Source organism: Brassica oleracea, chromosome C9, assembly GCF_000695525.1.
Source record: "Brassica oleracea var. oleracea cultivar TO1000 chromosome C9, BOL, whole genome shotgun sequence".
Classification (NCBI taxonomy): Eukaryota; Viridiplantae; Streptophyta; class Magnoliopsida; order Brassicales; family Brassicaceae; genus Brassica; species Brassica oleracea.
Genome location: NC_027756.1, coordinates 32112838 through 32126469, shown reverse-complemented (window position 1 = coordinate 32126469; position 13632 = coordinate 32112838). Strand labels below are relative to the sequence as shown.

The 13632-nt window shown below is 37.9% G+C and overlaps 1 protein-coding gene across 1 annotated transcript; it reads left to right on the top strand.

Moving 5' to 3' along the window:
* The first annotated feature begins 10642 nt into the window (after positions 1 to 10642).
* Positions 10643 to 12272, top strand: LOC106317207 (11-beta-hydroxysteroid dehydrogenase-like 4A). The gene is made up of 6 exons (XM_013755055.1): positions 10643 to 10826; positions 10932 to 11124; positions 11216 to 11301; positions 11567 to 11698; positions 11793 to 11921; positions 11985 to 12272. Exons 1-6 carry the CDS (start codon positions 10644 to 10646, stop codon positions 12159 to 12161), a joined length of 900 nt encoding a protein of 299 aa, XP_013610509.1. The 5' UTR covers position 10643; the 3' UTR covers positions 12162 to 12272.
* Positions 12273 to 13632: the final 1360 nt, after the last annotated feature.

The following is a 13632-nucleotide window of genomic DNA, read 5'->3' as shown; positions in this document are numbered from 1 at the left end:
TGTCCCCTTCTCTCAGCCAAAACACCCGACTCTTCTGTTTCCAGAACAATTCTTCTGCTTTAAGAGCATCAGAGAGTCCCTTCAACGCTGCAGCAATTTCCTCAGTTGTAGCGTCATCATCAGCGTACAGACCCTCCACCTTTTCCTTAAGCTCCTCCACCAATTTAGCCGAGTTAACATTATGTTGTCTCCTCCATTCGCTCAAGGCTCTTCTACAACTGGATATATGTTCCATAATAGTCACATGAGGAGGAAGATAAGAAGATTTCCATCCCTCAAGAATAACTTGCCTTAGCTCCTCATTATCCAACCATCTTTTATCAAACTTAAATTTTCTTGATCTCCTCATTGGCTTTATGAGGATGTCTGCAAGAATCGGACGATGATCCGATCTCCATAGCCTCATATACTTCACAGTCGAGTGTGGAAACTTTTCATGCCAATCTGTGTTTCCTACTGTTCTATCTAAGCGACATCGAACAATTGTTCCTCCTGCTCTCTTCCCTACCCAGGAGAGCATGTCCCCCGTGAAAGGAAACTCTAACATCCCACATTCATTAACCATTTGCTTAAAAGGGAGGAAAGAACTATCAGGACGTTGTCTCCCTCCTTCTTTCTCATTATGACATGTGATTTCATAAAAATCTCCTATCATGAACCAAGGTCCATTTCTTGTTGTTGAGAAACGCGTAAGACGTTCCCAAACTTGATCCTGTCTTTCAAGTACAGGGTCCCCATAGACAAACGTCATATAGACTTTTATTCCATCAATGACTGCTTGAATGTCAGTCATACGGCTATTCGAAAATAAAACATTAACACGAAATTCATCCATAAAAAATAAAGCTAAACCTCCACTGAGTCCAAGTGGCTCAACAGTAAACAACTGATCAAATCCTAAGTCGGCCTGAATGTTTTGCAACACCAGCCTTCTGCTCTTCGTCTCAGAAAGGAACACAAGTCATGGGCGATGCTTCTGATACATCTCTGTAAGGCGTCAAACTGTGAGGTCGTTCCCAATCCCTCGACAGTTCCAACTGAGTGTCCTCATATCTGATCGTGGGATGGATTTTTGGAACCCATAAAACCATCACTTGTTGACGAAACACCTCTAAGCTTTTTTGAACTTTGGTGGTGACACCTTGATTTTCCTGCATCAACCTGAGACGATGTCGAACGCTTCCGAGGAGATCCCCGACGAAGAATCTCAAATTTCCTACTCGTAATGCCCAAAGAGGCATTCGGTTTTGCACCATTCCGCCTGCTCCTAGACACTTTGTCATCCGATCTTCCTATCTTGAGTGAAGCTTGACGAGAACCCGAACTCTCCATCTCCGTAAGTTCCTGACCTAAGAGATTATCATCTCGCACGTAACACTCCATCATCTCACCATCGTGCTGATCAGCAATCTCCATATCGCTAAGGGCACCTATGATCTGCTTATCCTCAACTCCATCTTGTAGCTCCTGATCACTTAAGGCAGGGAAAGAAAGAGCTCAAGTGGCATCCTTTACACGTTTAGTTACATTCTCTTCCATATGGAGATCAACCCTAGATGGTGTAACAATGGTACTGACCAATCTTCTTGTTAACGGAGCCTTTGGTGATCGTATTGCCTCAGAACTCTGTTTGCCATCACTTCCTGTACCCGTCGAGTGTTCATATGGAACAATGTCTCGGCTAGTAATGGGTGGCTCCATACGATATCCTTTCTGTTCTCTTAGAGATTTCTGTCTCCAAGTTAATGCGGGTTTTCGGTCATATAGACCTGAATCAACGCGTGATCCACCATATCTATTACCCCTCGAATGATCGTCCCGTCTACGCATGATCCTATCAGAATGAGAGCGGCGATAGTTGCTTTCCTCATCATACTTCCTATCGCTAGAATCATATCTCGAGCTGCGAGATTGTTTGTACCTGCCGTGGCTTATCTCATTACCATAACGAGGTTGCATTCCATTATTCTGATGCGAGATAGACTGATTGTGCCTCTGGTCCAAAAGGAGTTGCACTCGAGTGAAAACATCTTGTCGCTCTGTCTGTGGTTGTATCCTATTTTGGACTTCCAACGACGGGTAATACTCCTTCTCATGAGTTAACATACCACAGGTTGAGCAATGTTTGAACAACATTTCGTACTTGATTTCCAACGTGACCTCATCCCCTTCTGGCGACTCAGCCTTACGCGAGAACTTTAAAGGCCGACGGGTATCCACCTCAATGAGCATACGACCCTCGGTATGCTCCACTTTGTCGACATGTCCCAATCGCGAACCTATATTGCACAGATTCCGATCAGTCCATAGGTGCAAAGGGATCCCTATCAGACGCACCCAAAATGGGATTATCCATGGATAGTCGTCGTGAACAATGGGCTCCCAACGGACCAGCACCACCATACAGAAATTAAAGTGGAACGGTCCATGCCGAAGAACCGACTGCAGGTCTTCTTCCGTGGTGAAGTTTAAAAGAAACTTCCCATTACCCAAATCATTAGCCGTAATGCGATCAGCTAAACCCCAATGCGAAGGTATTTTATGGAGGAGTTTCTCCACGTTTTGTTTCTTTGGATTAAGGATCTTTCCAATCAATGACAAGCTGAATTCATCAAGGATTGTCGGATCATCCTGGCTAGTGAGCTTGATCGGTTCATTGATTCTGAGAACTAGAAATCCATTTATTCTGAGAATATGTGTTCTCAACGATGATTCTGAGAACTAGAAATCCATTGATTCCAATGGAAGACAAATGTGTTCTCAACGAATTTAAAAAGACATTGATCTTAGGCATTCTTAGACTAAATGTGTTCTCAACGAATTCCTTTGTCTTCTTAAATTCGTTGAGATCACCTATGATCTACCAAAAACAAGGAACAAAAAAAAGAAATCTCTTAACTTTTATTAATAAAATACAAACTTAAGTCTAAACGGCTATATATAATAAAATCGAAAACCCTAAAACAATAAAGATAATTATCTAAATAATTAATAGAACAAATAATAAGATAATTGGAAATATTCCAAATACTTATCTACATCATCCCCGAAAACTTGATTCTAGGGTACCATCAGGTGGCAATTGGTTTGTACAGAAGCGGTTTGTACAATCAGGTGGCAATTGGTTTCCTGATGTAGCGGAAGCAGCTCTGATACCAACTGATATAGTGGAAGCTTTATAGGATAGAAATAGAGATCCGTTGATTATGAGAATACCCGTAAAACTAGAATAATCACAAAGATCTTATTTAGTCTAAGAATACCTAAGATTAATGTCTTCTTAAATTCATTGAGATCACCAATGATCTAGCCAAAAACAAGGATTAATGAGAAATCTCTTAACTTTTATTAATCAAATCAAAAACTCATAAATTGAATAAAAACTTAAGCCTAGACGGCTATATATAATAAAACCATAAAACCCTAAAACAATAAAGATAATTATATAAATAACAAATAAAATAAATAATAAATATTTGGAAATATCTCAAATATTTATCTGCATCATTCTCTCCGAGTTGGAGAAGATTCGTTGTCGAATCTTAACCGTGGTCTTCAATTCCAAAACCTAGTCCACGAGAACCAAACTTCTCTTTTTCTTTTTTCTTAACTTTCCAATGACAAAAATCTTCACGTCGCCTAACCAGCCGGTGACAAAATTCTTCGCACCACCAAGTATATTGTTGCTTTGTGTCAAGGGACCTTATTTGCACGGCAACATTAGGAAAAGCTTTCAACGTGTCTTCTCCATATATTGTTCCAGTCATCATAGCATGCATGGTATGTGGACTTTGTTAGATTCTCCACGGGATTGACATAGTCCATGTCATAGATATCTTCTACCAATACCAAACAATGAAGTGGATCGTTTGAAAGATTCTTCGTAGTCTGATTTTGGAGAAAGATCTCTTCATCTTCATAAATATCTCAAATTGGATCTTCATGAATTTCTCTCAGCTCCTCACAGAGATCATCACATGAAACAAACGGATTATTATCCGTAGGATAGTAAAAGCACCCAAACGACATGGTAACGAAGGAAACAGAATCGAGTTTTGATTAAGAAAACAAAACACCAGCTCTGATACTAGCTGATGTAGCGGAAGCTTTATAGGATAGAACTAGAGATCCGTTGATTCCGAAAATACCCGGAAAACTAGAATAATCACAAAGATCTTATTTAGTCAAAGAATACCTATGATCAATGTCTTTTTAAATTCGTTGAGAACACCAATGATCTAGCCGAAAACAAGGATTAAAGGGAAATCTCTTAACTTTTATTAATCAAATTATATTCCCAAAACCTAGATCAATGTAGCGGAAGCTTTATAGGATAGAATTATAAATCCGTAACACATAAGATATTCAAATCAATGCTCTGATACCAATTGTTAAGAGTGAACCTAATCACCCCTTTGATACCTTATAACACAAGTTGTTTTGATACCAATTAATGTCCCTCCTTAAAGCTAAGATAGTTTGTAAAAAACAAACTAATAAAACAAAACACAATTTACTACAATTTTCTCTTCTTCTCTTTCATTTAACGTACACTGATCTTAAATACAAAAAAGATTAACTTACTAACATGTCAATGTGGTCTAACACATCCGGAAACACAAATCCCACTAAACATAAACATAAATAAAGATTAACGTTTCGAAACCATTATTTTGATCTAAGGCCACGTCATCTTCTTCTCCACATTGTATCTCATCACTCCATAGATTTCTTCTGGATGGAATCAGAGTCAGTTTTTAATCTATGTAAACATCACATTCTGGAAAGTTCTCACCACCATCCAAGAATGATAAAACCATGGAGACCAAATAGTTTACTTTACTTGCCTATATATGAGCCTCAGACGATGGACTATAATCATTACAATCAGGTGGTTATATTAGAAACAAAAATCATTGATCACATCTAAGTGTTTATTCTGACATATCTTCTTCAATTCCTTTATTGGTTCTTCCCTGAAGAAGATGGTTGAGAAACGGCGGCAAAACGGTTCTAACAACTGCAACTATCTTTTGGCCGACAAAAACTGGATTTCAGTTTTGTTACAATGTATCTTGTGATTCTGTGCTTGATGAGAATGATTTTCTCAGCTAGAGAATTAATGTGCAGATTCTTTTAACATGCAAATAAGTTAAACATTGTAAATTTATCATCAAAGCTAACTTACCACCCAGTTCTTGAGAGATGTTTTATAAACATCACAGAAAACTAACCACATTGAAAATACATCTCCATATTTTCATTATTCACTATATGCTTTTATAAATCTAAAACTAAAAATAGTTATAAAAGAGACTATAATAATTTTTGTATTATCTCAACCACTCGAACTAGAAAACTCTGTCACAATTGTTAAGAGTTTACACAAATAAGCTAATGACTTATGACAAAAAAAAAATATGTTTTCTATAATATGCAATCGCATAATATCATCAATACACTTTAATTCTTATCTCAACTACATTCTGATACATAATAATATAACTATTTTGCAAATATACACATTCTTTAACACAGATAAATATCTTATTAGCTTACATATATTTTAAAAGACAACGTGCTATATTTGGAAAAAATTTAATTGGATTTTTGGAAGTAAACAAATCTCGCGCTTTAAAAGCGCGGATCAAAATATAGTATGCTATTAAAGTAACTGTCTACCATGTTTGGTGGTTTCTATCTAGATGAAGAAAATGAATCTAACTGAATTATAATAATACTCTCATTATGTTCTCAATAAAATTTATAACTGATATGTTGCTGATATGTAATCAATGTAGTGCGCTGAGAATGGAGTATCTGCGAAGGAATCCACTGCGCTTCTCCTGATAGGTGGAGATTTTCGAGTAATGCGCGTACTGCTTCAAATTTCTAAGAGAAGACCTCTTTTAGGTCGGAAGTTTCTACTGGCTTTTTGGTTACAATTGTCTCATACATCTCTGTGTCCGTGTCAATTTGTCTTTATCCACCGGTAGGTTGACGGGGTCCGCATTCGCGGTGGTAGCTCCTTCTGCTGGCTCTCCATTTATTGGAGGAGTTGGCGTGATCATGTTCTCTCCTCTAGCCGGAGTTGAATAGGTATAACATGGGATCAAATTCTGTGGCGTTTACTTCTTGCAGCATTGAGGGCTGAGTTTTCACACGGGGAATCCAAGTTTTCAGCTTTGAGTTGTGAACTTCTTTATGCTTACTCCAACCCAAATTTGGAAAACACGACCTGAATGCCTAAAGCTATATAGCAAGAGAAGAAGTGTCCTACTTTAGACATGAAAACACGACCTGAATGCCTAAAGACGATAGCAAGAGAAGAAGTGTCCTACTTTAGACATGAAAACTTACATTCTAAACATGGAAAGTTTTGGTTGCTTCCTATGCAACGAATCTGGTCTTGCTGATATTCTTGCACTGATAAAATTATCTGAGCAAACTGAAGGTCACAAATAGTATGTCACTCAAAAGTCTTAACACTCAAAAATGAACTTTCCGAGGGAAATAACATTTGTAATAATAATAACTAAGAATAATCTTTGTCACTCAACTTTGAATCTGTATGTTGCAACAGCCGGTTAGTGAGAATCATATACCAGATAGCCTCTTGGAGAGACTACTCTGTGATAATAGAAAATTCCCACCAGCTTGTGCAAACGTTGGAGGGTGTCTAGGACAGGTTCTCTATCTTACTCATCCCCAAACATTTGAACTAATCGAGGAGTTTGTTAGTTAGGTGCTGTTCGTTTGCTCACCCAGGTGATCCATCTGGATGAAGATGCAAATTGATCTTCGTTTTGTATATTAAAATATTACATCCAGATGGATCACCCAGCTGGATTTTTAAGAATTCATCTCAAATTCTCACTCAAATGAGGGTGATTCTTGATGGTGAATCTGGATGCAGATGCATCTAGTTCAGTCCAAAATGATAAATGACAAAAATAACCTTTTAAAACAATAATATTCTTTTCAAACCAAAAAATCTTATTTTTTGCAGATAAATTTTTCCGTCAAAATCGCAAAAACGCATTTTTCGTCAAAAACACATTTCCCGTCAAAACCGCAAAAACGTATTTTCCCGCAAAACCCGCAAAACGCATTTTCCCGCCAAATCCGCAAAAACACATTTATCCGCAAAAACGCATTTTCCCGACAAAACCCAAAAAAGCATTTTCTCGCCAAAACCACAAAAACACAATTTTCCTCCAAACCCGCAAAAACGCAATTTTCCGCCAAAACCGCGAAAACACACTTTCCCGCAAAAACACATTTTCCGTCAAAACCGCATAAGCCCATTTTCCCGCCAAAACCGTAAAACGTATTTTTCCGCAAAAACCGTAAAACGCATTTTCCCGCAAACCCACAAAAATACATTTTTCAGTCAAAACCGCAAAAACACATTTTCCCGCAGATCGCAAAAATGCATTTTTCCGCCAAACCCACAAAAACGCATTTATCCGTCAAAACCGTGAAAATGTATTTTTCCACAAAAATGCATTTTCCCGTCAAAACTGCAAAAATGCATTTTCCCGTCAAAACTGCAGAAATGCATTTTTCCTTCAAAACCGCATAAACACAATTTTCCGCAAAAACGCATTTTCCAGCCAAAAATCGCAAAAACGTTGTTTTCCGCCAAAACCGTAAAACACAATTTTCCGCCAAAATCGTAAAAATGTACTTTTTCGCCAAAACCATAAAGCATTCTTTCTCATCAAAACCACAAAAACACATTTTTCCGCCAAAACCGTAAAATTGCTATTTTCCCGCCAAAATATAAAAACAAGTCTATCGTAGTCATTTATTAATAAGTCTACCCAAATGAAGATGCAAGTTAAAAATAAAAAGCAAACTAACATAGTTGCATTCAGATGATTCATCTGGATGCATAGACGAAATACATAAACGAACAACACCAAAATGGAGCATCTAGATAAGACATCTAGATGGAACATGTGGATACATCTTTCAGATGTACAAACGAAGAGGACCTTATTAGTGCTCATTTACTAAGCAGCGCTATGTGACTTAAACGAAAGATTTGTTGCACACACATCTTACATGAGGTGATAAAAGCGATATCAGGGAAGGGAGAGCCATTGAAGAACTTTGTCTACTTTGATGCAAAGGTTCGGAAAGGCTTATGTAAAACACGAATTTTCCAAAATAAATAATAAAAATAATAATCATGAAATCCTCATTTATTAATCTTCATGAATCGTCTCCAAACACCATAAATTAAATAAATAGCCATAAATCTAAATAACATAATAAATCCCGAAAATATCGATAAAAGCATAAAACCGCAAGTCTGAAAAAGAAATGAAATAGAACTCCCAAAGCACCAGCCCGATAGCAATCACTCCTGCTCGTTAGTCTCATCTGAAAGGGGAAGGAATAGGAGGGGTGAGCAACAGGGGAGTTACTCTGTGAGGTATGGGATGCTAAACACGCAAACCACTGACTTGAGTAATAGAACTCCCACTATGGTAGTTTAGCTCTAACATGAACAAACAAGACGCCTAAAGCATAACACAAACACAACACAAACAATGCGATGATAGCATATAGCTAGTCCATACACCCCGCATCTCCTCATATGGATATATAATACGTAGTGTCGCTAGTACAGTCTATCTCTGTACCCCCGCCCTCTCAAGTAGCGTCCATGGTACAAACGTCTCTGCACCACACACCCGCACAAGTAGCATCGCAAGTTCAAACGTCTCTGAACCCCTGCCCGCACAATCAAAGTAGTGTCGCTAGCCCAGACATCTCTGAGCCCCCGCCCGCGCACATAGTCCCTACTCATAGCTATGTGTACATACATATATATATCGTATCTCTTAACATCACGCAATCAATCAACGGCTGAATCCTCTAGACCCCTAGTTTCATTTTATAGTGAATGAACTAACTAACAATCAAGACTCAATTCAAACAGACGGATCATGATTGGAAATCTAAACTACGATAGAGAGAATTCTACACTGGTACGGGATTTACGGAATAGACCATCACCTTTGCCATGGGTTCTGAAGAAACCTGAGGAAACGCCGAATGAACTTTGACGGCTCTAACAAAGCAACTCCGGAGCCCTCTGAAATTAGATCAATATGATATTCTGGCAGAGCTGAACCATAGAGCAAACAGATGAATAACTCAAGCACTGACCGTTAACTTTTAGATCCCTCTGGTCATAATGTATTCCTATATGTCCTCTATCCATAGACACCAAGTTTACTCCGATCGGACACCATTTGCTTAACCAAAGTAGCTTCATCTCCAGGCTGGTCGTAAACGCAAACTGCACCAACACCTCTCACGAAAACAAGCATAACTCTCAGAAAATAACTCGGAATAACGATCCGCTTGCAGGAAAAGATAGATAAGATAATTAACTACTTACTGACAAATTTCCAGACTGAAAGATTTTGTTTCTGTTGCCCGTTTCTCCCTTACACCGAGACTGGTCGGAACTGTCTCTGCAACTCAACAGCTTTATTCTTTGCCAAGAAGAAACGTCAATAACTTTCTAAACGTACGTCTATTTGACGATCGGATAGATGATCTGAAAAGCTGGCATCGAGATCTTTCCAATGATATCTCGTCCGTTTCCTGGTTTCTTCTGTATCAAGGGTAAAACGCTAATGAAGTTGACTGTTCGCGGATCCGATCTGTAGATATCAGTCCCAAAGAAACAACCATAACTCTTAGATAAAAATTCCAAATGACAATCTGATTTCTGATACACATAGATCTATGAGTGTAGAACATAACCTCAAAATTTAGCTTCGAAATACTCATATTTGATCGATCGTTCTTCTATTCTCCCAAAACGTGTCTGCAGAGCTGTACTCTTTCTTTTCGGATGGTATGATGGCTTCTCTTTCATGGTGGCTATTTGTGGCTGTTCCGGTGACATTCCGGCAGGGCTTTGCCATCTCCAAAAGTTTCTGTCAGAGGCCACCACGAAATCTCATCTTAAATAAGAAAATTTTAGGGTTTTTCTTCAATGTAATTGGGTCTTACAGGGCTAAATTTTTTCGGGTCCAGATTTGTCTCGTTACAGCGTAATCCAGCTAACTAACACGGTCCATCTTCTGATCTTTGTAGACTACAGTAATCATTTCCTTTTTTATCGTTCGAATTCCTGTCAAGCCTTAAGGTGTTGATTCTGGGATTTTTCCTGTTATTAGTTTTTTTGTTTCTTGGTTTAGAAGTTTTCCTTTCGTCACTGGCATCTCTGTAATTAACAGCAACTTTGAAAGCTTCGGAAACCTTCTAGAACTGTCAAACGAAACCTTAACCTGTTTGTTCTGTATTACTTATTCTTCTTTGGGCTCACACCTTGTTTGTACCAAAAAAAAATGGAGTTGGAATTGTAAACCGGAATTTTGCATAAAACCGAGTTGAGTTTTTATCGGTTACTACAATATGTTAGAGTGAGGACAAATGTTGAGCTACGTAGAAGATGCCAAACTACGATTTGGAGATTCTTTTTCGTTTTCCGCCCTTAAATATTTAATAATGATTCCAAGAGAGTGACATCTAAACAGAAGCATACTCGAGAAGTGTATAAAAGTATAACTGCTCTCTCTTGAACGAGAAGATACACAAGGTCAAGCAAGGATATGGCTTTGATCAACAAGATCCTTAACATCTTTCTTCCTATTGTCACGTTTTCGCTTCTTGTAGTGTTCATGCCAATTTCAATATTATTCAGTCTCTTTGGCTTCATAAGGAATAGCAAAGAGTCCGACAAAGTCAGTGGAAAAGTCGTCATCATCACCGGATCTTCCTCAGGAATTGGTGAGGTCAGTGAGTTCTTACCCGTGTTTTCAAAGTCAATGATCAAAAGCTTTGGCCAATGGTTAAAGAAAATAAACATTTATAAATTTTATAATTTTATAATTGTGAAGCACCTTGCATATGAGTACGCACGTAGAGGAGCATACTTGACGTTAGTAGCTCGGAGAGAGGATCGTCTCCGACTTGTGGCTAATCGGTGTCGGAGGCTTGGATCACCCGACGTTGCCGTAGTACGTGGTGATGTCTCAGTCATTGAAGACTGTAAACGTTTTATCGAAGAAACCATCTCTCGTTTTGGAAGACGTGAGTTGTTTTTGGGTTTGGACAACAAATATTTTTTTCTTTTTAAGATCAAACAAAATAAATCTTGTCACCATTGTGGTGATGGTTGCAGTGGATCACCTGGTGAACAATGCGGGAATTGCGGAGGCCAAGTTTTTCGAAGACTATTTACAAATCTCTGATGTTCTTCCCATTATGGTAAACTAAGAAACAATGAACCAATCAAATCAATAATCAATAATAGATAGTAATTTAGAGTGATTATAGTTTAGAAACGTAATTGATAGGTTTATACATACATTATAACTTTTAGTTTATAGTTCCTTGAAATTATTTTCTACAACTGATTTAATCTACATTTTACGAGTTAAAATTACGGAAAATCAAATGTGTATTTATTATATAATCCATAAAAAATCTCAGTGAACGTTTACATAGCATTGCTGTCAATAACAATTTGCAGAATACTAACTTTTGGGGACCAGTTTACACGACACATTTCGCTATACCACATTTAAAGAAAACCAAAGGAAAGATAGTGGCGGTCGCGTCGCCTGCTGGATGGTCTGGAGTGCCAAGAATGAGTATCTATGCTGTAACTTCTTCCTCACTTGTTTTTTTCTGTTCTTTTTTTGTTCATTGTATATTTCCTCTATATTAAATGTGATACAATGTAACATTTGATTCAGGCAAGCAAAGCAGCTATGATAAACTTCTACGAGACTCTTAGAATCGAGCTTGGTCCGGAAATTGGTGTGACAATCGTGTTTCCAGGTCTAGTTGAAAACGAAAATACCAATCCGGATCTTTTGGCTGAGGTATAATACTATCATCATATTTCATTTGTGTTTGTCCGATCTTTATGAAAGGTCTTATTGCAGAAACAAGACTGGTCGCAAGTTGTTGCTATCGAGTCAGCAACGGAATGTGCCAAGGCAGTTGTCAATGGAATCTGCAGGGGGAAGACCTTTCTGGCAGAGCCGTCGTGGGTCCGCGTTCTCTTCTGGCTTAGTATTCTCTGCCCTGAGCTGTTAATCTCTAAGCCTAAAAGAAACTGACCACTTGTTTTATAAAACAGTTAAAGATATTGGTCTAATTAAAATCTACTTGGCATTCTGTTTTTTCGGTTCAGTTTAATGATCCTTTACTTTTATTAATCGAGAAACATTTGGGAAGAGTAACATTTGTTTCGTAATTTATTTACATCACTGTCATTTTGCTTCGGTGTCAAGCTTACGATCCTTTTCAGCCAAGTTATTTGAATACTCTTTTATTACTAGAAAATTTATAACTAATGCCATTGGTTTTAATAATTTAGTCCCGGCATGTCTCGGGGAGTATTATATGTTGATTGTTAACCGACAATTTATTAAACCATACCAAATCGGTTCTCAAATTCACCATGTATTTAATTCTATGTTGACTAGTAATAACCGACAATTTATAACCCATACCAAATCCTCGATCGGTTATTATTTTGTCATACCAACACCATCGAAAACTAACAATGCTTCAGTCCATTATAATAAATGGTTACAGCCATTTATATTTGGCTTTCAAGAGCTCCACCATTGTATATATGATAATGTTTTCATGTATGTGGCCGACTGTTTCAGCAATTTCTATATGGTTTTCAATATTTAATCAATTGATGCATTACAAAGGTCAAACTTTGGGTAATTCCAGCCATTATAGAATTACTGCAAGCTCGGATGGATCGTCTTTTGTTTCAGCTATTTAGATTTTTGTAGTTAAAGACTTTGTTATTGATACGTTTTGTTTTGATCCATAACTTTTTACTCATCGTTTGCTTAATGCTAAGAAGGTCGTGTTGCATGGTTTACTGTAAATAACCAGTTTCATCCAGTTTTTGATTTGTTTTTGAACTTTTGCGGTAAGACTACTTTAATTTTTACATGAAGTTATATATAATAACGGGCTACATACAACATCTATGGGATATGATATATAGGGGATTCTTAAGTTCCACAAAAAAGGATGTTGTATTAATGTGAAAAACGACCGGCGACCATTCTGGAAACCAGAGGAACGGATAAGAAAGAAACATAGAGGAATAAAATTGCAGGAATGAAAATGAATGGTTGTTCCATCCCATGTTTAACAAGGAATAACTTTGTTCTTGTTATGAACCAGATTGTGGATGGCTCATAACCAAGAGATTATGATTTATAGTCTTTCCATTTATCTATGACGGTGTAATCTCCTATATAAGGAACCTCTATGTTATGAATAAAGATAGACTTTCCATTACTTTTATAATACGTTATCGGCACGAAACTCTAAATCCCTAAACTAATACCCAAATCGAAACACCCTAAAACCCTAACCCTAGCCGGCGATCCGACGAACCCTAAACCCCGATCGCGTCTCTTGTTCCCGCATCTGTTCCAGCTCGCGTCCCCGATCAGCTTCAGCCTAAGGTGTTCCTGATCCTAGCTCAGACGCTCGCGACCCGAGAGCAGCTCCAGCACGCGACCTCTTCCTCGTTCACGACAGCATTAGACAGCT